Here is a 24,624-nt window from a genome sequence, read left to right as displayed (position 1 = left end):
TAGTAGATTGTGTGTGCATAGAATCACCAGCTGCTTCTAAACAGGCTTCATGTTTGAATTGCAAGAGGCTATCTTTTAATGCTTTTCAGAGTAAAGTGACATTTTGGAAAAGTCCAGAGTCAATGCATTTTCTCATCAGTGTACTTTAAATAAAAAAATATATATGTATATATAGCACTTTGACAGAATTAGTGTTGCGACATGTTCCATTGAGTTGTGGTATTGTACACAGAAGACAGTGAGAAATCAGATGAAGATGAAGAGCTGGATAAACAGATGGGAAATCTTGGTGACGCTGAAGCTGATAAACTGGATGAGAGGCTCTGGGGTGATGACAATGACAATGATGAAGAGGACAATGACAATGATGACAGTAAAACAGAAGAATCCGGACCAGGAATGGATGAGGTAAAAAAACAAAAGGAGATCAAAATAAATAAAAAATAGTACAATGTTATTACCATGTGTACAACTGTTTCCTCCTGGGTGAATTCTGCGCTACTTCGCATGTGCAGAATTCATGTCCCCCGCAGATTTCGTTGCTTCCCCACAGAAAAATGACTTTCTGACAGGGAAGCCACAAGACAAGTCATATGACCCTCTCCAGCAGTATGTTTTGGGTGCCCAGGACAGCCAGTAGAGAGGTAAATCACTCTGGGACAGAGGGCGGGACTGGGGAAGACCCAACTGGTGGCTCCTACCCTGTGCTGGACTCAGCTCCTAGTCCTGGCTGGGCTGGGGAGGACTGGACTTCCTCTTCCCCTGCATGGCATCTGGGGCCGGTCAGATGCATCCCCCAGATTTCTCCACAGGCTACAGGAAGCTCTGAAAACTCCCAACTCATCGCTCCTCAGCTGCAGGGGGAGGAGAGCTGCTCTTCCATCCGCCCAACCCCCATTCATCCAGACCTCTTCATACCCAGCCTCTCTCACTGAGCCTCACCCCTCCACGCCAAGCCCCACTGCACTTGCACCACCCTGACGAGCCACCTGCACCCAGATCCCCACTCCACCAAGCCCCAACCAGCTGCACCTGGATCCCCGCCCCACTGAGCCTCACCCTCCCACTGAACCCCCCCTTCCAGACTCCCCTGCTGAACTCTGTCCCCGCCTACACCCAGACTCTGCCTCGCTGAGCTCCAACCATCTTCACCTGGACCCCCACCCCCCCCACAGAGTCCCATTACCATTGAACCCAGAACCCCCCAACAAGCCACTGTGCATCCAGATTGCCTCCCGCACCCAGATTGCCCCACAAAGAACCCTCTCAACCCACACCTGGATCTCCCCACACTAAGCCCCTCCACACTTGGATCCTGCCGGACTGAGCCTGCCTGCACTTGGTGAACCTGGCACAGAGGGGCAGGGCCCTGGGGTGTTTCTGAGGCAGGCTCAGTCTTTGCGGTGTGTCAGGATTGGGTGCAGCCCCACTGTTGAGCCATGTCCCGGCGTGGGAGCTGCAGAGTGATCTCCTACCTCTGTGCAGCCAGTGGCCTGTACTCCCCAGTGCCATGCTGGAGCCTCCACATATTTGACAAATAAAATTTGCACAATTGTAAAATACTGTGCACAGAATTTTTAATTTTTTGGCGCAGAATGCCCTCAGGAGTAACAACCTCACTAACTCAGTGTGACCTAGAGTATGAGACCTGTCATAAAGGGGGAGAGTAGTTAAATTCTCCCCTCAAAAGAGGGGGTATGTAAAATGGAAGCAGTAAGGGTTTGGCTCTTGTCCCTAATTCAGCAAACCCAGATTTCTCCAGAGTTGATCTTCAAGAGTTTGGACTTTCCTGACCAGCCTTAGGAAAGCATCTGATCCTCATAGTTATAGCATGATATGGAGAGTTTCGAACTCACAATGCAATCACATGTCCAACTGAATTAAATCACCCTGAACCAAATATGTCCCCTGTGAACCTTTTGCCTTGCCCTGATGTAAGGTTGTCCATGCTTGCTGAGTATGGGTAAGTCAGTCATGACTGTAGTAGTTGCACATTAATTGAAGAAGGTAACCACTTCTGTAGTGGCCTCAGAAGGGGGCAATTTGAATATATCCTAAATGTGTTTGGTTTGTTTCCTTTGGGAACTGCGGCCCTGTAATTACACAGACTTTTTAGCATTTTGCATAATCACTTTCTGGATTTTTTTTGTCCATACTCAGGGTGATTCTGAGCTTGTTGCAAAAGATGACAACTTGGATGCAGGCAATAAAAATGATAAAAAGAAGCCATCCAAGGATGAAGAAAAAGAGGAACAAGCAGAGGATGGTGAAAACAAAGAGAAAATTCACGAACAAATAGATGAGGTAAAAAGGTTTTAAAACAGAACTCAGAATACTGTACTTTAAAGGGTCTTCAGAAGCGTGTAATGTTGTACTACTTATGCTAAGGGTTGTAATGGCATATTACTGGCTGATTAAAATATATATATATATATATATATATATATATAAATTAAAAATGGCTAGCCTAGTTTAAAAGAAAAATCAAGATTGTTACAAGCCATTTATTATTTCAGTGGGAATACTGATCTGCTGTTAAAATACCTCTAGTCCATTATGTATTGCTGAGAACTTGAATTGTTTTTATCTAGTAACTGAAGAACCTTGCCAAAAACTATACTATATCTTAGTGACAAAAATAACACATTCAATATACTATATATATTCTATTGCTCCAAAAGTCAGAGATTCCTTACATTTACTTTACCTAAAAATACTAATTGATCAGCAGAGTGCCTCTCCATTCTGTGCTATTCTGAAGTTTTGCTCTCACAATTCAGTGACATTTATTCAAACTGCTGCCTATTTTGTCCTTGGTGCATTTGTCGTAAGGTTTTAAAAATAAAGAATTAAGTACACAGACTTAGTTGCATCCTAAACTGAGTAGTCTTTAGTTTTTGTGACTTTCTATGTCTGTAAATTGCTAGTCCTCAGAAACCCATCTATGCCAGCCCAAACAATGGCTATGCAACCTAGGGATGTGAAATAGAGCTGGCTGCTCTAAGACTTTGGACAATAAAAATTATATTCTAAACACAGCAGCATGATGTTTGGGGACAGAAAGGATTGATTGGCACAGCAAGGCTTAAAGAAAAAGCCAGAGTAGTGGGTAAGAAATACTTTTCTTTAGCATCCCTCTCTGCTATTCAGGCAGCTCTAGAACAGACAGCAGGGTGCATACTTTAGAAAAGATGTTGCAGGCAGCACCTGTTAATTGAGGATGGCAGCTATACAGCCTAACCCCACTGAGTCTTTGAAAAGGTATGAAAGGCTTCCCCGGGGGCAGCTTTGTACAGTTCTTGAGGAGACGCATCACCTTATTCAGCACAAAAGGTAAAGATGACTGCTGGAATTAATCTTGATAGAGAGCAGGGTGTCTTCACCAAAAAGAATATGCTGCTTTAATAGAATTTCAAACCCACCGTTCAGGCTGGCCTAGGGACTTGGAGAAACTAATTAGTAGAAATTACTATTTACCATTTTTGAATGCAAAATTTAATGCGCCATATATGTATCTCCATTTCCCAGAGAAATTGCTTCTTAACCCGTTTCCCCTTCCCCTGTACTTACAATATGTTGCTTCCTTCTCCTGCTTATCAGCGTGAATATGATGAGAATGAGGCAGATCCCTATCATGGTAAGCAAGAGAAGCAGCTTGAAGCTGAAGCTTTGGACCTTCCTGATGACCTGAACTTAGAGAATGAAGAGAGGAGTGATGAGGACAAGGAGGGAGAAGGTACCAACTAAGAAATTGTCTCTACAACTACGCAGTGGAGAACTATTTGGGAACCTCAAATAGTGAGGAGCTTGAGGGAAGAGTCAGATAAGATCCCTTGTAAGAAAATCTGTTGCACAACAACCCAAATGTACCATTAAGACCAGAAGATAAAAATTGCTAGTTTTATATACTGGTTAGTTCACAGTATGTTTTGGCATCAAGAATTGGACAGTAGGGCTGGATGAGAGTCTATTTGTTACAGTCACCTGTATGGAATACATTTTATCTCATAATTCAAGTATTTCATCTAACATATTCCGAGGGGTTATCTAGTAGTGATGATTCAACAGCCTCCCCAGGCAGAATGTTTTATTGCCCAGTTGCTGCATTCTCTGTACTTTCTATAGTACCTCCAAGTATTTGCACTTAATAAAGTCTACTTAAAGCTGAGAAAATTTAGATCAGGGCTAGTTAATAGGAATAGACCCTGATGGGCCCTTACATACATACCTGAGAGGAGGCAAATGGCTATTATGAAAAATCATAGATTCTGCACACAAGGGACTGCTGTATTTTTTTTCTGTTATGATCTTGAAACACTAGGCTTTTTTCTTCCAGTTAGGCTTTCTCTGTTTGCTGAAAGTTTTATATCACTTCTTTATCCTTTAACTCAGAAGAAGAAAATCCTTTTGAGATAGAAGAGAAGCCAGTGGATTTAGATGAGGCTGAAAATGGAGAAGATAAGGATGGAGAAGATACTCAAGATACAGGCAGAGATCCAGAGCCAGCTGAAGGAAGCACTTCTGAAGATAAAGCAGAGGGTGAAGGTGAAGTGGGGGAAGAAGCTGATGACCAAGAAGAAGGAAATACGGAAAACTCTGAGGAAAATGAAGAGGAGAAAACACAACCACTGACAGAAGATAAAGAATCTGCTGAAGAGGAGAGAGAGAAAGGGATCCCAGCTGCTGACCAAGGCCTTCAACCTCAGGTTAAAAAACATGTTTTTACTCTATATGGATAATTAGGGTTTCTTTTAATAAAATTTAGCAGAGGAATTCTCCCTTATTTGAAGAATAACAACTTTACTTCTCCATTAAGAGGCTTATGATATTTTTTTTCCTGTGGCAGTAGTGGCAGAAACACCTGAAGAAAATTCCAGTGATATTGTGGGAGAAATACGGATTCCCCACTTAGATAAAATAGACACTGCTTATTTCTAAACTAGCTTATGTCACCACGATGACCATGCCCCTACATTTTTAGAGTGCTAGACCTGTATTTGATATCACTTCAGGAAGAAGAGGATGAAGATAGTCTGGAGAAGGATGAGCAGTTATCTGAATCTGTAGAGAGAATGGAACATGAAGCTCATGGGTCGACAGGAGAAGAAAATCTGCAGAGTGACAGTGCTGTTGAGCTGGCTGGAGCAGCTTCAGAAAAGGACCAGGCTAAAGAGGTGAAATAAATGGAAATATCTTAGTTGAACTTCTATGGATTTTTTGTTTTGTCTTGTTAAATGCTTTTTAAATAAGCAGTTTGGGCATTATATCTTTGAAGTGTTTTGTCCTTATTAATACTTAGGGAATCTAACTTCAAATTTATCTGTGTGCTTCCTTTTGTACATCTAGAACAGAGTGAATACTCTTTAAAGGGTTATCTGAATGTGGAAAGCGCTTGTGTATATACTAAGTTTAAATACAGTTAGGGACAAATTACAAGCAAGAAACAATATTAGTTTTCTCAAATTTGAGTCTGAGTGTATCTATATGAATTTATCTGCAGTTTCTTCAGATAACTCCCAGGCACTCAGAGGTGTTTGTTTTTGCTAATTCTTCAGCCATGGAATTGTGTATTATCTGCACACTACAAAAATAGCACATATACGCAAGCTCTTACTTTTATTCCCCAGAACTCAGTTCAGCTCAGCCATAGCTCAGTTGTATAAGATGAAAAGCCATAGTCCCATTTAGTTTCTAGAATTTTTGTATAGTAAGTGCTAAAGCATTTATGCCTAGTCTTGCGACGACAGTTTTCTTACAAGCCAGCAGAAGAGCAGGTGAATATTTTTTCCTTGTGGCCTTTTGTCTTTTAGGAACATGGGAGTGGAGCTGCAGATGCAAATCAAACAGAAGGCCATGAATCCAACTTAATGGCACGACTGGCTTCTCAGAAACAAAGCAGAAAAAATACACAGGTTGCGTTTTCTTTTTCTTGTACATTATAGTAGTAAAAATTAATTTCTAACATGCAATACCAAATAAATAAATTACTTGTTGTTTACTCTGGTTCATAACCTTTTGGTTGGATTCCAACTTCCTTATCAGAAATGCCTGGTGTTTATTTACCATTTTCAGAGTTTTAAGAGGAAACCTGGTCAGGCTGACAATGAGCGCTCAATGGGGGACCACAGTGAACATGTCCACAAGCGACTGAGAACCATAGAATCCAGCAGTGAAGCCAAACAGAATACAACTCAGCCTGAACAAAATGTGGAAGAAGCTGATGCGTTTGAACACATTAAACAAGGCACTGAATCCTACGATGCACAAACTTATGGTATGGCAGTGTTTACAAGGCTTCAGAGATTAACTTCAGATTTAAAGAATGAACATTGCAGAATTGAGGGCAAGGCTCCTATTATCTGAAGAGTTTCTTACTAATTACACCATTTTGGCTCAGTGTATAGGAACAAAATAGTTTAAAGATTTTTAGCAAACTTTTGTTTTTAATAAATTTCTTGATTTTTTTTTTAATTTTTCAGATTTTTAAGTAATTGCTTTTTGCTCTTCTTTCATAATAAAATCACTGTTTCATTGGTACTGGTAAAGTTGGACACAATAGATCAAGCTTAAAGTTTTTAGAAGTACCTAAATCCCATTTTCAAAAGTGACTTAGGTACTTAGGACCTGAACTGCCATTGATTTTGAGTGAAACGTAGGGTTCTAAGTGTCAGTCACTTTTAAAAATGGGACTTAGGCACCTACATAAGTTTGAAACTTTTAAAAACTTTACCTTAAATCTCACTTTGTTTGCCTTGCAGTCTTCATTGTTAACACTCCTGTGAAATATTCAGGTTAACCAAGTACATTTTTTATGTTTACTCCATATGAAGTAAGTTGCTGGCTTTTTTAACGCATTGGAGTATTTTTTTTATTATTATTATTATTTGGTTTTTTGGGGGCAGAGAGGATGCGGGGTTTGAAAAAGCAATAACTTAAAACCATTATTAATTTAAGTAGATTAACACCATTAGTTTCCTAGCATAGCACAGCTCACATTGTACAGTGATTGAGACAATAGCTCAGACTGATTTTTCCACCCATTCAACGGCTTCACAGATTTAAGTTTTACTTAAGTGAAACCTTGAGAGAAAACAAAATAGAGGTTTCAGGTATTTGAAATATGATATGTGTTTTTCTGTTAGAGTGCTGATATGGAAGAACCTCAAAATGCAAAGTAGTTGTTTTTTTTCCTTTAATGTGTGTCCTGTTCCCTTTGTTCAGATGTAGCTAGCAAGGAGCAGCAGAAACCTACTATGCCTCTTGGTGAAGAGAAGGAAGAGGTGGTTTCTGAAGAAGCAGCCATGGAGACAGAAATGCAGAACAATGAAGATCTCAATGCTGTAGACACAGAGGAGCTGAAGCCAGAAGTAAAGAAGTATAGTGCCACTAAAACCCTTGGTAAACTCTCCTTAAATAGCCCCCTCACTTCCTTTAAAGAAGTTCTATATAGATATTTCTGAAACGCCTGCTTTTAATGGGCTTGTTTGAAGCTGCGACTGTAAGTCCCAGTCAGCAACCAGCATTAACTATTAAATTGGTTGAGAGGCAGAGTACCTTGCTACTCCCTTTCAAGACAATGGTCTCCTTAATCTTTTTTCACTTCCATAAAGAAGGCAAATGGTTTCCGTTTAGGTGGGCAGATGTCAATTCTTTTCATTCTTAACTGGCTTATAGATGCATTTCAATCTGAGTGACAGGAGCACACAGATGCATGCAAGAAAACCCAATTTTAACAAGACAATAGGGGTCTGTGGGGTGGGCTGAGTGGTCTCCTCAGGCGCAGTAGCATAGAAGTGCCAATTGGAGAAGAAAATGGTTAGATGGGCTGAGTGGGAATGGAATAAAGAGAAGTGAACTGTCTCAAAGGAAAAGGGGCAATAGAACTGAGCTGCTCTCAGCTGGCAGGAAGATGGGCCTGACTGTTGTCAACCATAACTGCCCAAAACAGGAAAAGCTCCAAAGCACATTATAGACTTGGGAATTCTCTGCCCATGGGAGCCAAGATATAGTAGACATAATTTAATTTAGTGGACACGATGTTTAGTAACTGTGCATTATGTAACTATAGGGTCTGATGAAACAGAGTTGGAAATCCAGGCTTTCAACTCCGAGGAGGTCAAAGATGCTAACGCAGACAAACAACCAAAGGTGCCAGAGGAGGAACCAGAAAGAAACCAAGACTCTACTATACATACGGCCCATCAATTTTTGATGGACACTACAGTCCTGGTACTGTACCAAAAGCATCCCACTGCTGTTTTACATAAGGATATGAAATAGTGAGAGAGAGAGAGAGAAGCTATCTAATGTAATTTACAGCTGAGAAGTGCTCATTTAGAATGTAAACTCTTATTTCCCCCACTACTTGGTTACATCTGGGGTGTCCCCCGCTGGTTAAACACCCATGCAGAGGAGGAAGGGTGGGCAGGAGTGTGTGGCCTGCACTGATGGGTTGTGGGAGCTGTGCATCAGTGGCATTGGAATAGCCTTAGTGGCAGGGAAGATTTGGGGGAGAATTGTGGTATCGGTTGTGGTTGAGCAGTCTATAGATAGCAATTCTGGTATAGACATGTGCTATGTGGAGGGCCAGTTTATGAAAGAGGAACCTTTTCAGTGTGATATTGCCAAAACCCTTTCATCTTAATTTGTTGTCTTAGTATATCACAATTTCAGATATTTTGGGATAGAGGGAGTGTATTTTGAAGTTCCTGTACATATTGGTAGTGTCAAATGACCTACCAGTAAGAATGAAACAACATTATGAGAAGTGCTACTGACTGCAAAGATGCCATATAATTGTGGTCCGAATAGTCTAGCTCTTCCATGTACAGGTGAAACAAGAGGAAACATACAGGTAGATCAAGTGATTAAAATAGACTAAAACAGGATGGGGAGCTCCTGTTGCACCAGATGAGGAGGGGAGGCATCACTTACCTAAGCCATGGGGAAAAGGGTTGAGGTCTCCCTTCGCTTTTAGCGAGGGAGAGGGAGCTGGGTTCTATACATACACACTCCCATTCCCCCCTACGCTTAACCTGCAGTAGATTACAAGAGAGATTTACAGTTCCTTGTGGGATCAGAAATTATCAGCACTTTTCTGATTCTCCAGTGATGTGCTGAATATTTTGTTTAAAACAAAACCCAATAAAGAAAAATATTTTTAAACTTTCTAATATGCAGGTTTTAGAGATTATTTAATACCAATTATGTGGCCCATTTACTGTAGTCCTGTTAAGTTACTCTCTAAGATTAGATGTCTGAGGTCCTGTTACCATCAGTGAAGACTGAAGAAATATAATTTAAGTTATTTTAACAAAGCGTGCACAAGCTATCAAACAGTAATATATTAGCCTGATAGGTGAGTTGCCATACTATGTTAATACATTAAATAGAAAAAATTATTTGAGTCTACCACTAGCTGCTGAGTGAACTTTTTCTTTTGGGAAATTTAAATAAATTGAAATAGACTGATTTTTCTTTTTACTGTCATTATTAAAATCAACAGTTTGATGCAAGGCAACTTAAATCAATCATCTTGAAATTCAGTACTTCTAATACATATTCAAAATACATGTAACAACCAAAATTATGTGTCTGTACAGAAGAACAAGAAGAGATAATAGCAATCATGGAAATTTAAAATGAAAGCTAAACTTGGTTTTCTAGGTATCTTAGCCATTATTATAATTCTCAATGGCTCTTACTAATTTTTTTATGATGCTGTAAAGATTGGAGGTTACTGATATATGGACTATCTCCGTTTCTCATAAATCTACCTTTAGCATATAATTAAAGATCCTGAAGAGTTGAGACAGGAACTGGAAAAGCAACTGGAAGCTTGGCAAACTCAGCAATCTGGAAACCCAGATGAGGTTAGTGATCTTAACCTGCAATAGGAATCCTTAATGTGCGCTCTTTCATATTGTATTGTATTGAAGTTATGGATGAAGACTTACAGTCTGGATCTCCCTCTGTCTTATGGTGTTTAGCTTGTCCTTTAAACTTCTTAACACAAACCTTCCACCTGGGCAATGATTCAAATCATGTTTCCAAAGCATTATCTGCAGTTTAGAGAAAGCTGCTCTGAACTTGCTCTGGTAATGACCTCTAACCTGTCAAGTTAGTGAGACACTTCTCTCTCAAACCTGTCAAGTCCTTACACAATGAGTATGTGACACCTGCAATTTACCAGGGTTACATGCCACTGTACCTGTACCAGTCTGTAGACATTGCTACTGGAAGCTGCCCCCTTTGTCTGCAGTGTTACAATATCTGTTTTTAGATTGTCTAATGCCAGAACTTCCTTCAACTTGGCTGCGATTACCACAGCTATAAACTAAATTGTATTGAAAATTACTCTTGATTAAAATTGTCATTATGGAGACTCCTCTTATTGGCAGTCACCCTGCTAAAAAGTGATGTCATTTTTAACACCCAGTCTCAGAGACCATGGGCCAGCAGCCATCTTGTTGTGGTGCTAGTTTAACTATCAAAACATTACTGTTTATAAAGTGGCAATTGTAGTGGAAATGTTAAAACCATTTGGTGTAGGCTTGGAGGCAAGAACGGCCATTGGACATTAGAATACTGTGACGTTTAAAGGGAGGTTTTTAAAATCTAATGCTAATAAAGTCTTCTCTTTACAGCTGAGTTGACTAAAATAAGAGGTATCTGTGCACCATTTTCTGCTGTCTTATGATGTAAGGACCCTGTCCAGCAAATGAAACTGCACAGGCAGACTCTCATGCCTGGGCAGGTCCATTTGCAGGAGAGGTACACAGATATCATCCTTACTAATCAAAGAGAAGCTAGTATTCGAGCCCTTAGTCAACATTTTTCCGTACACGTTACAAGTTTAGTAAGATTAATTTTAAAGGAGAAGACACTTTTCTGTTTATTAAGATTGTAAAAATTGCTCTTTAAAACAATGTATTTTGCAAATTCATAGTGAGAGATAAGATACTGCTTGGTTCTCTAGCTCAAACCAGTTCAGAGTAACATGTTTCAGTAGCACTTTCCTTGGCATGGTAGGAGTCATTGGAAAAAATAAATACATCGGCTGCCCCTTTCTAGATAGCAATAAGGCCTGATGGTATGGCCTCTTTCCAGGAGATCTATTCAAAATTTCTTTTCCTTCTTTCAGGTCACTAGCAAGTCAGCTGCATGGAAAAGCCACTTAGCTCCATTCCATATAAACTCTTTCTTTATGGAGAGTGATATATTGGTTATTTATCCACCCACCAGTACTTCTCATTACCTCTGTCAAGGACTTTTCCAACTCCAGGATGGATTCCTCCAATAGTGCCAGTATACTACACAGCACTAGTTATACCTCCAGTAACAGTATTGTCAGCTGCTCAGCCTGCTGAATTGATTTAATTATTTTTTTTTAGCCTTTAAAACTTCAGCTGCACATAAGTACACTGTTCTGCCTTTAGAAGGCTTTCTTTTGAACATTCCACTGGAGCCCAGAAATAAGTCCTTCGAAAAGCATTTCCCACTAACTTCACCAGAAGGACTTACTTTGTCCTATTAATGTTGTCCTCAGACTTGTGCTCTCTCCTTCCAGCTTTTCGCAGCTTTTCATTTGTCCATAATGAATGTAGTGAGTTTTGTCTCGTCTGGTACTGTTACAGGAAAAGACGGCAGCTGAGATGTGGCAGAGGTATTTAGCACTGACCGCTCCTCTTTCACAACAGCTCTGTGAGCAGCTACGACTCATACTTGAACCCACTCAGGCAGCCAAGTTGAAGTAAGTCTTTTCTGTGTAAGGCTTCTAGCCTCTTAACCTCTCATTTTGTGGGCCAAGCGTCTTTACAGCCACAGCTTGTTGCTTTTGGGCCTCAGCAGTATCCTCTAATATTTGTAGTAACTGTTACCTATATGCATGCACATTCATTTTATTTTTTAATTAGAACTCTTAGAACTCTCAAATCTGATGACTTGCAAATGTGATTTGGTAGTGAAGAATTGTAAGACTTCACTGTCTTGAGTCTGTAGTTTTTTTGGTGGTTTTTTTATACAATGATAGAACTGATTTCAGTGGAAGCTCTAGTGAGTCAAAATGATGTTAGAAGTCAAAATCTTCTCCGCATTATTCACCGTTTAGTTCCAAGTGATTGTGAACAAGATTTAAGTCAAACAATTTTTTACCAAAATTTTCAATACTGGGTACCTAAAGTCAGGCTCCTAATTCCATATTTAGGCACCTACATTAAAAATCTGTTTTCAGAAGTGCTGAGCATCCAACTCCCCATAGAGCTGAAAATCAGACCAATTTGTAGGGGCCTAAATATTGACATAAGAGCCTAATTTTAGACATCCAGTTCTGAAAATCTCGGCCTGTGTTGCTGTGCATAATTACCAAATTGTATAAACTATTATCAATAAAATGACTCTCCCCACTAATATTTTTGTTGGCTCCTTAACTCTCAGAGGTGATTACAGAACAGGAAAAAGACTGAATATGCGCAAAGTGATTCCATATATTGCCAGTCAGTTCCGAAAGGATAAAATCTGGTTGCGAAGAACCAAGCCCAGCAAACGTCAGTACCAGATTTGCTTGGCCATTGATGACTCGTCTAGTATGATAGACAACCACTCCAAACAGGTAGGGCAAATAAAATCTTGGAAGGAACCTATTCCACAAAATAATGATGAAGCAGTACAGTAAACAAGGTCTTTTTTTATAATTGTATATCAGAAGAAGAGCTGATTTATATCAAGAATTGTTCTGCATGGAAGGTGCTGTTATTGAGTAGACAGGGATTGGTGACTCTGATAGAGGATTGAATTTACAGGAGAGTCCACTATTAATTGAATATGTCTCACATAAAATATGAAGATAGTTTAAGCAGTTTCTAATCCTTAGTCAAACTCTACTATTAAAATATTTTAAATTGCAGTATAGAATGCATATTTTGTGCTTCATTGGTAAATGAGTGACACATTTATATATCTATAAAGTACAGAATTTGTATTGAGTAAAAATGTTTACTCCCCTCAGTCTGATTATTGCAGCATTTTAATTTACATTCATCAGCCTAAACTGTTAGTGTGTATATCCTATCTCAGGATTTCAGTTGACTGCAAATAGCAGCAACATAATCTTTCTGTAATTCATTAATACCTCAAATCAGATTTTTTCGAATGTTTTGCTTGTAATATCTCTAGGTTTGTATTTGATATACACAGATGCACAATTATATAAGGAAACAAATACTTAACGGGTGGTATTTAAATTTGATTTTCCTGGATTATGAAAATGAACTTTGATATGCTTTTAATTCAGCACCAAAAGATTGAAAGATTGAACTGGCAACACTTCACCACAAAATGTGGTGTACCTCATCCAGTGTACTAAATGCCCCAATAACAACTATGTAAGTGAAACCAGACAATCACTACGCTCACGAATGAACTCACACAGGAAAATGATAAATGACAAAACCACCATATCACTTGTGGGCGAACACTTTTCACAAAGCGATCACTCTATATCTGACCTATCAGTCCTCATCCTCAAAGGGAAACTGCAAAACACTTTCAAAAGATGAGTCTGGGCGCTTAAATTCATAACTTTGGTAGACACTAGAAATCGTGGTCTTAATAAAGACACTGGACTTCTGGCTTATTTCAGCAATCTGTAACCCACTAACCCTCCTTTTCATCCTATGACTACAGGGATGTTAACTGGCCACTTCATCTCAAATGGTCCATTAGAATATGTGCCAACTGCCTATGCTAAACTATCTGTTCCACCTTGTATTTAGCTGTGATACTGAGTACCTTTCCCAGCCCTGTGGAAGAGCTCTGTGTAGCTCCATAGCTTGTATCTGTCACCAACAGAAGTTATTCCAATAAAAGATATGACCTTACCAACCTTATATCTCTCACATCCTGAGACTGACATGGCTACAACAACCCTGAATACAGAAATACTTTTGAACATTTTGCTTCATCTTGATTAACTTCATTTTTCCTAGCTTGCATATGAATCCCTGGCAGTGATTGGAAATGCATTGACTCTTCTGGAAGTGGGGCAGATTGCTGTATGTAGGTGAGAATATTTTAAGCATGGATTTATTTTAAGATTTTTAGAGCAAATTAGCAATATAGAATTCTTATTAAACATATTTTTAACACACACATATGACACTTAATTTCAGCTTTGGAGAGACAGTTCAACTTCTGCACCCATTCCATGAACCATTCAGTGACCAGTCAGGAACACGGATATTACGCCTCTGCAAATTTCAACAAAAGAAAACTAAGATAGCTCAGGTATGCAGAAGTACCTCTTGGACTGCAGGGTTGCAGAATTTTTGTTCCAGACAAGACATTCACAATCATGGCTTTAGGCACTGTTCATGTTTACATAAAAACAAAATACATGAATGGCATGGCTGTTCCACTGTACATCAATTTAACCTTCAGTAGATAAGGGATAGGAGAGCTTAGCATCTTGTTGCAATAGTTAATCCTCAGCAGTGTCAATTTTGTTTGTGCTCTTCTCCCCTGATAGTCCCCCAGCTCAGGCTGTACTGTATTTTTGGTACAGGTGCTAATCCTACATTTGGATTTACTAGTATAAGTTCTGCACTAATGCAGAATCCCATTTAAGTGCGTAGGGGAAGAGTCCCATTTTAAGTCCAGCAGGAATTTATTTTAGTGGATCCCAATTAAGGCTAAGATTTTGTCATGGGTATTTTTAGTAGAAGTCACAGACAGGATGTGGCAATAAAGAATAAATCACAGAAGCCGAGTAGGCTGGAGCCAGAGCACCACCACCCATAGGCGCCGACTCCATGGGTGCTCCGGAGCTGGAGCACCCACGGGGAAAAATTAATGGGTGCTCTGCACCCACCGGCAGCCAAGTTGCCCTCACCTCTGTCTCCTCCCCTGAGCGCGCTGCGTCCCTGGTCCTCTGCCTACCTCCCAGCACTTGCCGCCGCCAAACAGCTGTTTGGCAGCATAGCAAGCTCCGGGAGGGACAGGGGAGGAGTGGGAACATGGCTCACTCAGGGGAAGAGGTGTGCCTGGGTCGGGGATTTGGGGAAGGAGTCGGAATAGGGGCGGAGTTGGGGCGGAAATTTTGGGGAAGGGGTTGGAATGGGGGCAGGAGGGGTGGGGCAGGGTGGAGTCGGGGCGGGATCAGGGGTGGGGGGGGTCAAGCACCCCCTGCTGCGAGTAGAAGTTGGTGCCTATGCCATCACCCGGGGCTGACAGCTGGAGTCCTGCTGCTCAGGCTGAAATTGTGGAGGTCATGTGAAATCACGGAATCCGTGACCTCTCTGACCGACTCATAGCCTTAATCCTAATTCAGGATTATGGCCACAGGGAGAAAGAGAACTCCGGACGTGATTACTGGTATCTTTTAATTGACCAAGCACCAGGACTTGCTCTGAAGAGGATCAGTTTACCAAAGTCATTCTTTTGCTTTTGGCTGGTTCTTGAAAAAAATCTTGTAGCGGTACCTTTTGGACCTTGCCTGAGTTTTCTCCTTTGTTGGACTGTCTTGTGGTTCTGGCATCCCTAATATGCCCATACTGCCATCAAGAACAGCAGCCATTGATAGGCACCCAGACAACTCCAGCGATCTTCCACATTCAGTAGCAACTTGTAGGAGATGTAGAAAAGTCTGATGAACTCTCTTAACCAGTTCAATTGTTTTAAAAATCTTTCCAGCATTAATGCATCGGCTTATAATTAGCTTGCTTTTCTCTTGTTTGTCTTCGCTGCAGTTTCTAGAATCATCAGCAAATATGTTTGCTGCAGCACAGCAGTTGTCTCAAAATATCAATCCAGGTAAGCACTTTTTAAATGCTAATTATACTTGTTACCATCGCAACATAGCTCACTACAGTCTTAATGCAATATCTTTCCTATGCTGTCATAGAGAAAAACTGTGAAGACTTGCAGCATTGAGATGACACTTACTTTTCAGCACCATGGTCTTCAATGTTCAAATGGAATGTTTGGTGAAGAGGCTCTTTTGGCACTTCCATTTTAAAAGCTGAAACTTTGAATACCATTTGCAGGACTAAGTAGCAAATTAAGCAAAACAAAAAAGATCCATTTGATGATCTTTCAAATAAAGCAAAAAAAAAGATGTGTTCAAGACCATGTTTTGTGCTTCGTTATCTCAAAAAATATTTTAATAGACATTCTGTATAGACTTTTTGGGTATTTAGCCAAAAAAAAAGCAACTAAGTTGTGTTTAGAAATAGTTTATTGCACTAAAGTTGTAACATATTTTATTCAAACACCTTTGAAATCATTGACCTTCAGAAAGGCTCACACTGATTTTAGTGAAAGTTGGATAAACCCCTTAGCAGATATGTGCAGTAGTCAAGTCTGCAGAGCTGGTGCCTAATCTTTGAATTCCTTGTGCACCCAAAATTCCTATCTAACTGACAAGTGTGGTGAGCAAGGAATGCAATACCAGACCTTTATTCACTAGTTTAGTTTTCCTGCCTGTTATCTTTCCTTATGGAGGTAATGGCCATTTAAAAATTGCCTAAGGCTATGTCTACACTACAGCAGCACAGCAGTACCCCTGCAGCTGCGCTGCTGTGAGGTCTCCTATGTAGCCGCTCTATGCTGGTGGGAGAGCGTTTCCTGCTGACATATCACTGTCCACACTGACACTTTTGTCGGTGAAACTTATGACGGTCAGGGCGGTATTTTTTTCACACCCCGATCGACAAAAGTGCTCGTGTAGACAAAGCCTAACTCATATCTCTAGGAGAGAAATTCTCTTTCCTGATCTGCTTGGGGCTGTAATTTAATTTTTAAAAGTCACAGAATAATAATTGACCAGAACTTTGTTTTCTTATGGAGGTTATTGAGGTTTTCCATTGTGCATACAACAAAAATAATTTGTGATAAAATGCAATGTTTTTGTTTTCAATTTAAATGAGTTAGAAGTTCTTATTTATTGGAACTGAAAATATTGTTTTCCCTGTGCTTAGAAACTGCTCAGCTGCTCTTGATAGTATCTGATGGAAGAGGCCTTTTCCTAGAAGGCAAGGAACGAGTCACAGCAGCAGTTCAGGCTGCTCAAAATGCCAATATCTTTGTCATTTTTGTCGTATTAGATAATCCTAATTCCCGGGTGAGTGAGTGAACAATCAAACAGCATTCTGGGCAGTGAAAGGAAAGCTACACACAGTATTCTTAATGGTTGCCTTATAAAATTAGCTGGGAATTTATACCAAGATCATTTTTTCTAGCCATCGTACATTTGCCACTACAGTTGGGTTATGCCTTTTGTAGGAGTCAACAAAGATATTTTGTTTAATATAAAATAATTCTTTGGTTCACTTTGCTGTTCACTATCCTTTAGTGAAGTCATTAAAATTTAATTCATGTGCAACATCTGTCAGTGCTCCCTCAACCTCTCTCTACTGTGACTCCTTATGCCATATTTGAAATTAGATTTTAAACTCTTTGGGTTTGGAACCGTGTCATTTTATTTGTACTGGGAGGCAACCAGCACAATACTGTGTGCTGTAAAGTATTTTCTGTTGGCTGTGCTGTTGAATTGCCTAAATCTACCATAAATTGGTTTATAGAAAAATATTTGCTGTAGTTTTCTGGTAGATAGTAAGAATGTATTTGTATTCTGATCGTATGCAAGGGCCCTGATCAGAATATAGTACCATACCATTGCATTATGTGTAACCATCTCCTAGTTATGAACAGTGTGCCCCCAACTATTCAGAAAGGTTCTGTCTGACAGAAAAGCACCCAGTTTTCATCCCACAAAAGCCTACGCAAGGACTCTTCCTTGTCCTGGGCTAGTTTGTCACTTCCTTGGCAGACAAGGTGTTGGGACCCTAAAAGTAATTCCAGGGTGTTTTGAACTCCATTGATAAAATTGTGAGCATGATTGTGCCTCAAGATGTGGGCAGGAGAGGTGCGAACTGCGACTTTCCAATACAGTTGGTACTCACGTACTTTACAAGTTTCAGAGTAGCAGCTGTGTTAGTCTGTATCCGCAAAAAGAAAAGGAGTACTTGTGGCACCTTAGAGACTAACCAATTTATTTGAGCATAAGCTTTCGTGCTTTCAGGGCTGCTACTCTGAAATATATTTGAGCGTAAGCTTCATCGAATGCATCTGATGAAGTGAGCTGTTGTAGTTCACGAAAGCTTATGCTCAAATAAATTTGTTAGTTTCTAAGGTGCCACAATTACTCCTTTTCTTTTTGCGGGTACTTTACAAGGAATTACTTCCTTCATTTGCACTTCTTGCATCCACAGTGATGGATACACTAAAAACTTTGAGGTGATTTATAATTATTTAGGGACTGTCATCATAAATTTTGGCTAGAACAGAAATAGCTACTAGATTTCTAAATTTAAAAAGTTGAAAGCAAAAGGAATTTGAAAGAGCTGATTTATTCCCTCTCAATTGTGATTTAAAATGATAGTTTCTGGCAGCTACCTCTATTTGACATGAAGGTGACAGGGATCCAATATCAGACAAAGTAAAACAGCTGAGAGAGTGAGCTGCTAACTAGGAGAGTTTTGCAGCTTTTTAGTGTTTGGATTGGGCAACTTGCAAAGAGTGTTTGGTAGCTGGGTGTGTGACATGTGCTGGGTTTGGAAGCTGAGATGTGGGAGGGTTTCAGGAGGGTTCCATAGTGGAGTAGAAAGCAGAATTTCAGTATATTTAGCATTACTGCAGTGCACCTTTATTGAGGAAGAATCAACTCAAGTGCAATGCTCTAAGGATGAAAGTAGGAAGAAAAGGTTGCCAACAGGATAACTCTAAGATAGTTAAATAAACCCTTCCTGGTTTGTTATTAAAACCTTTTCCTGATTAATAGTAGTTTGTCAAAGTTCTGATTAAACATGGTTTTAATGTCAAACTTAAATTTGAGGTGGTAAAATTTGCTTCTCACTATGGGAACTTTTAGATCTGCTACACAGAGCAATCTAGGCTCTATTTTCCTTTACAAGAAGCAGGGGTAGGGTTAATCTGGGTTTGTAATTTAACATTTGTTACGAAAGCACCAACTCAGGAACAGGGCCCCATTGTGCTATCCATTGTACAAATGTGAATAGAAACAATTTCTACCCAAAGAACTTTACAGTCGTAAAAGTCAAAGGAAGGGCATACTCAGGGAATGACACAACATAAAAGCAAATTGATCCAGGTGATAGCAGGTTCATGTCATGTTAGTCTCTTGTCTTTCCTTAGCATTTATTTATATGTTTGTTTAATATTACAAAAGCTTGGAGTTTAGTCTATTTCATTCTGTAACTCTCTGCTCAGTACAGTTTTAGGAAAAAAGGCACTTTTTTTTTTTAATTTTCAGCTTGTCATGCCTGTCCCTATTTGACTTCCCTGAGGGGGTTGCATTTAGGGTTTTATTTTAAAATATTTTTGCCTTTAATTGTCCAATGTTGGGGAAATGTGGTTGAAAAATTGGATAAATGGTACCTACAGTCCAGTCATCCCTTCAACTCTTTTACAGGATTCCATCTTGGACATAAAAGTACCTATATTCAAAGACCCTGGAGAAATGCCTGAAATCAGATCCTACATGGAAGAGTTCCCATTCCCATTCTACATAATCCTCAGAGATGTGAATGCCCTCCCAGAGACTCTCAGTGATGCACTGCGACAGTGGTTTGAACTGGTGACTGCCTCGGAGAGTCTATAGAATTTACAAAGCAAGTAAACATCTGATTGCTGCTAAATTACTTAAGTGTGACTGCATTTCATCAGTGGTTTGATGAGATCTCTCTATCCAGGATTTACATGCAGGAACTGCCTTCTGATATTCAGACAGCCTAGAAAAGCAATGCTTTAGGTGTGCTCTCCCCCATTTGCTAGTGCAGGAGACTATGCAATGGTGAAAGACTCTGTACTCACTTATTTGCCTATCCCTATAACAATGCAAACCTTCCACCACCACTGTTGTAATTTATTATTTTTAAATTTTATTTGGAATGTTCATGTAATTGAAGGGGGAAGTAGTCTTTTTTCTAGGAAGTAACTTCTTGTATTGGAAGAACTTGAACAGCCTTGGAACTGTTTTAGCTAAACACATGGTGGTACATGTGGGTGGGGAAGGATGGGTTTATACAACCAAAATATAAGTACTTGAATACTTAAAACTGTGTTTTGTGGTTAAACACATCCTATTTAACAATTGTCGCTGGTTGTTGGATAATGCCTTCAGGGTATTTTTATGAAACATGCCATGATATGATCTTCCTTGCATTATCACTTTACACTGTGAAGTTTGCCCCCTGTCCAAGGCAGACATTAAAGACGCATTTAGTCAAGTGTCTTAAAGATTGTACATGATTTTTTTCATTGCAAAAGCTATGCATCTTACTGTCTGTACTAATAAAAAGATGTACCACTGTTTGTAATTATGGTGTCCATTCTTTGTCATTTGATGAAGCAAAAATAGCTATGCCACAGGAATAGTACTTGGCGCACATATAATGCTTTATATTTTCAGAAAATTATACAAACAGTCCTCAAATCAGATAGGTTCCAAGCTTGCATAACTTCACAGGTTTCACTTGTTCTGGACTGCAAGGGGTTGCCAGATATGTGAGTTTTTATTGGTGGTCTCATCTTCCTTAACATTCTGGCAGATTTGTTCTACTTGGCCATTGCAAATCTGCTGGCAAGCTATATTAACTGGCCCCATCAGGATTCTCAGTGGAAACTCTGAATATTGAAGTGCTGGCTCTTCTTCACAACCAGGTATAGCTGGGAGGGTGTGATGATCTGGGGAATCTGACTATAACTTAGAAAATTCTGGTTGATTTTATGAAATTGTATCACTAAATGCCTCAGGGGATATGGAGTCAGCCACATGTTATCAGGGTCTGTAGGAATAGTTATGAAATTAAAGTTAGATTAAGTTTAAGAAAATAATGTATTTGCTTTATGGTTTGTGGCTAGTAACACCCCAATCAGCAGGTAAAAGAAGGTTGTGAAAATAATTAGTGGCATTATTTTTACTTGTTGTGTGGGAAGGATGTATGGTTCAAAAAAAATAAAAGGCTGCAGTAACAAGACAGGTTTCAGACTAGCAGCCGTGTTAGTCTGCATTCGCAAAAAGAAAAGGAGTAGTTGTGGCACCTTAGAGACGAACCAGTTTATTTGAGCATAAGCTTTCGTGAGCTACAGCTCACTTCATCAGATGCATATGCTCAAATAAATTTAAGGTGCCACAAGTACTCCTTTTCTTTCTAGTAACAAGACAAACTGTGTCTTAAAAGAAACAAACACGAACCTTCCCACTGTTCTGCTGGTAAGCAAGGAGTGGGGAAGAGAGAAGAAAGGAAGACCTTGTTGGAAGGAAAGTAGCAAGGATAAACGTTTTCAGACTGGGCTTTTGCTAAAGCTAGCAAGTTTAACTGAAGGGTATAAAGAGAGCCATGAAGCTGAAGGTTATCAGATCCTACTTGATTATGCCAGGATGAGAGTTTTCACTCAGTCTGGCCTATATGTAAGTATACTGATCACATGCTTATGGATACTTTATTACTGTATTGGGTGTTTTTAGGCTTAGGAATGTTTAGGGCAATTGATTAAAATATCATTTAGCCTTTGGGCTTAATAAAAGAATTTATGGTTAAATTAGTGTCTAATGGTCTCCTATTTTTAATAATTTCAGTTAATTCCAGCAGGGCTGGTATCACATCCCTACCTGACCAGAGACACTGGCGAGTCATCATAAAGCTCCCATTCAAATGGGAGGGCCACATCCTAGGTGAAACCAGTTTTCTCCATCTTCTATGCAAGGGAACAGGATTTGAAGCAGTGAAAATTCTCCAGAAAGGGGGAAACAGAGAAAGTAGGAGTCAGTGCTAGGTGCTAAAATCACAGAGATGGAGAGAAATGAAGGGACATACTTTTGTAGCAGAGAGGACCTTTTTGTACTGCAGGCCCAGCCAATGTCAAAAGAAGCTGGCTGTAGAGAAGACACTCAATGATTCAGAGAAGCAGCTGTGTGCAGGAGAGGGGATCCTGCACACCCTAAAGGATTCTGACCAAACCCCCAAACTACTGCCTTGAGTGGTGAGGAAACTGAGGCAGGGAAAAGCACATAGGCATTTCATTGTTTTGTCTAGATGCGTATGTCTCTTGTCCTATGGTGGTTTGGGTCAGAAATCTTTACTAAGCCTGCATGTTATGTGCTTGAAATCTCACCTGTCCCTAAAGAAGTAAACTAAACCAGAGAATGCCTGCAGGGTTGGAGCTCTGGGAAGGTGCTTAAGCTACTGGGATTTTTAGAGAGGTCTTTGGAGGGGGGGAGGGTCCACATTTAGCTTAGGGACTGTGGCCAGCTGGATTGCAGGTCCCAACTCTCAAAGGGTAACAGAATCTGTGCCCACAAAGTGTGCTAAAGAGATACTGCTTGATCCTAGAGTCTCTTTAGACCAAGGAGAACTTAACAGTGTTATGGGACTTAAATGCATCAGCCTTGTGTGCATCCAGTTGGGGGCTCTTTAATAGGGCTGTGATGGTGTGCTTAAGGGGGAAAAGTGCGTGGCTGGAGTTTTGCTGTATTCCTGCAATTCCCAGATGTCTGATTATCCTCAACCCCAAGAGTATAGCCAGGCATAATTTAAAACAGTCTCAGGACTCCTGGGGAGGAAAGTCCTTGGGATTCCCTCTGGGATCAGTTTCTATGATGCTTCCCAAGAATGTAGTTGGACTCCAGCCTTTGTCACTGAGATATCTTTATTTAGTATACAGCAGTGCTATACTGAGTTGATTAGACTCAAATGCAGGTGGGACGGATGTAGGGTGACCAAACAGCAAATGTGAAAAATCGGGACTGTCCCTATAAAATCAGGACATCTGGTCACCCTAGACGCATGCAAAGTATATTACAGCTCCAAAAGTACATGACAACTCTCTTCCTTTATAGACATTACACATCTCATTACATTTACTATACATTGCCTCACCCATTGTTAGATGGGCTTGGTTAATTTGCAGGAACCAACCCCTCCTGTGCAGCAAGCTCTGTGCTCACTTGCTGTACTCAGCCTCATCTTTACATTCCTAATAATAGTGCCCTTTTATCTTAGCTAGCTCAGGCATTGTCTTTCTAATCTACTGCCTTTACTGATTTTACAATATCAGGGTTGGAAGTCACCTACTCCAACCCCCTGCTTAAAGCAGGGCTAATCCCCATTTTTTGCCCCAGATCCCTAAACGGCCCCCTCAAGGATTGAGCTCGCAGCCCTGGGTTCCGCAGGCCAATGCTCAAACCACTGAGCTATCCTGTTTGCAGCCTGCTGGGTTATTTACCTCCCTAATCCCATCGTCCAGGGAAAGGAGGCCTCCCCCCAGGCGTTAACAGTTCCAGCCTCTCAGACCCCCTCCCAGCTCGCCGCTGCCCACGCGGGGCGGGCTTGGGTCTCGGCTGGCACAAACGGGCAGCTGCAGCACTGGGGCAGGCGGACGCCGGGGGGCGCTGTGCGGCTCCTCCCTCGGGGGCGCCCACAGGAGCTGGCGCCGGCTCTGCGGCCCGGGGCGGGGCAGGGCCCTGGGCGGCCCGGAACCCGCAGGTTTCCCGCCCACGCCGTGGCCCAGGCCTTAAAATCCCTTCCCCGCCCCTGGCTGAGCCTCACGCCCTCGGGGGTGTCCGCCCCTGCCTGAGCAGCGGGACCCGCCGCTCCCCGCGAGCAGGAAGGGGACCACGGGCCCCGCGAGGGCGGGCGGCGGAGGAGGCGGGGCTGCGGCGCGCACGCAGGGCCTGGTCGGTGTCATGGCCGCGTCCCGGCTGCCTCCGGCGGCGCTGACGCTGAAGCAGGTAGCGGTCCGGGGGGTCCCGTCTCGCCGCCGGCCAGAGCCCCTCCTTCCTCAGGGCCGCCCAGCTGGGGGGTCGCGGTGGCGGCTGAGGGAGTCGCTGCTGCCGGAGCGGGGGGGCTTCAGCCCCTGCTGTTAGGGGCCCGGGCGCAGCCAGCGACCGGCCTGACCCGGGGCCGCTGCCGGGTTACAGGGTGCAGGGGTCCCCGCTCGGGGGGCTGGGCTCAGAGGCTGCCCCTGTTACCTGCCACCTGGGCGCGGCCGGTGACTGGCACAAGCCCCGGCGTTTTTCAGAACCAGAGCGAGGGGGGGCAGCTGGCAGCGCCAGAGACTCTGCTCAGCCGCTTGCGGGGGGACTTTGGGTGAGTGGCTTGGACCAATTTTCAGTCGGGCTAAGCACCCACAACTCCAGCTGGACGTCAGTAGCCTCCCCTCCGTTTCCCTCCTAAACCCCTGCCGAGCCTGCTGCCCTGCCCTGAAACAGTTCTTGCCAAAGGCTTGTCTCCACCCTAAGCCTGTGTCGGCAAAATTTATGTTGCTCAGAGGTGTCAAAAAGCCACCCCCAAGCAACATAAACATTACATCAACATAAGCACTCCTGTGCACAGCGTTATGTCGGCAGGAGAGCTTGTACCGCCAGCATAGCTTCTGCCTCTTGTGGAGGTGCTTTTATTATACTGACGGGAGAGCTCTCTGTACGTATAGACATTGGCCAAATCTCTGATGCCCCCCTCCGTGGCCAAAGCTCAGAAACAGTGCTGCATCCCCTCCTCCACCTCACAACGGTTTTTGACATGGTCAACTGTGCTCTTCCTCTGGTAA

General features: G+C 41.6%; 2 protein-coding genes across 8 annotated transcripts in view; both read left to right on the top strand.

The window, feature by feature from the left end:
* The window catches only part of MDN1 (midasin AAA ATPase 1), a 164,956-nt gene extending 144,563 nt beyond the window's left edge, over positions 1-20,393 (top strand). The window contains exons 86-102 of the mRNA XM_077812817.1: positions 233-408; positions 2,161-2,304; positions 3,601-3,736; positions 4,393-4,706; positions 5,013-5,174; positions 5,811-5,912; positions 6,073-6,274; positions 7,222-7,398; positions 8,069-8,229; positions 9,783-9,872; positions 11,637-11,752; positions 12,436-12,610; positions 13,986-14,059; positions 14,169-14,283; positions 15,744-15,807; positions 16,974-17,116; positions 19,487-20,393. Coding sequence (XP_077668943.1) covers positions 233-408; positions 2,161-2,304; positions 3,601-3,736; positions 4,393-4,706; positions 5,013-5,174; positions 5,811-5,912; positions 6,073-6,274; positions 7,222-7,398; positions 8,069-8,229; positions 9,783-9,872; positions 11,637-11,752; positions 12,436-12,610; positions 13,986-14,059; positions 14,169-14,283; positions 15,744-15,807; positions 16,974-17,116; positions 19,487-19,675 — 2,540 coding nt within the window. The 3' untranslated portion in view covers positions 19,676-20,393. The remainder of the gene's footprint in view (positions 1-232; positions 409-2,160; positions 2,305-3,600; positions 3,737-4,392; positions 4,707-5,012; positions 5,175-5,810; positions 5,913-6,072; positions 6,275-7,221; positions 7,399-8,068; positions 8,230-9,782; positions 9,873-11,636; positions 11,753-12,435; positions 12,611-13,985; positions 14,060-14,168; positions 14,284-15,743; positions 15,808-16,973; positions 17,117-19,486) is intronic.
* Positions 20,394-23,522: 3,129 nt separating this feature from the next.
* Positions 23,523-24,624, top strand: part of LYRM2 (LYR motif containing 2) — a 63,638-nt gene continuing 62,536 nt past the window's right edge. For all 7 annotated transcript variants that reach the window (XR_013345600.1, XR_013345598.1, XR_013345597.1 and 4 more), the window contains exon 1: positions 23,523-23,806. Coding sequence is in view for 1 of the 7 variants with exons in the window: in XM_077812815.1 (XP_077668941.1) it covers positions 23,762-23,806 (45 nt within the window). In the remaining 6 variants the exon portion in view is untranslated. The remainder of the gene's footprint in view (positions 23,807-24,624) is intronic.

Source organism: Eretmochelys imbricata, chromosome 3, assembly GCF_965152235.1.
Source record: "Eretmochelys imbricata isolate rEreImb1 chromosome 3, rEreImb1.hap1, whole genome shotgun sequence".
Classification (NCBI taxonomy): Eukaryota; Metazoa; Chordata; order Testudines; family Cheloniidae; genus Eretmochelys; species Eretmochelys imbricata.
This window is presented reverse-complemented; position numbering and strand designations above follow the sequence as displayed.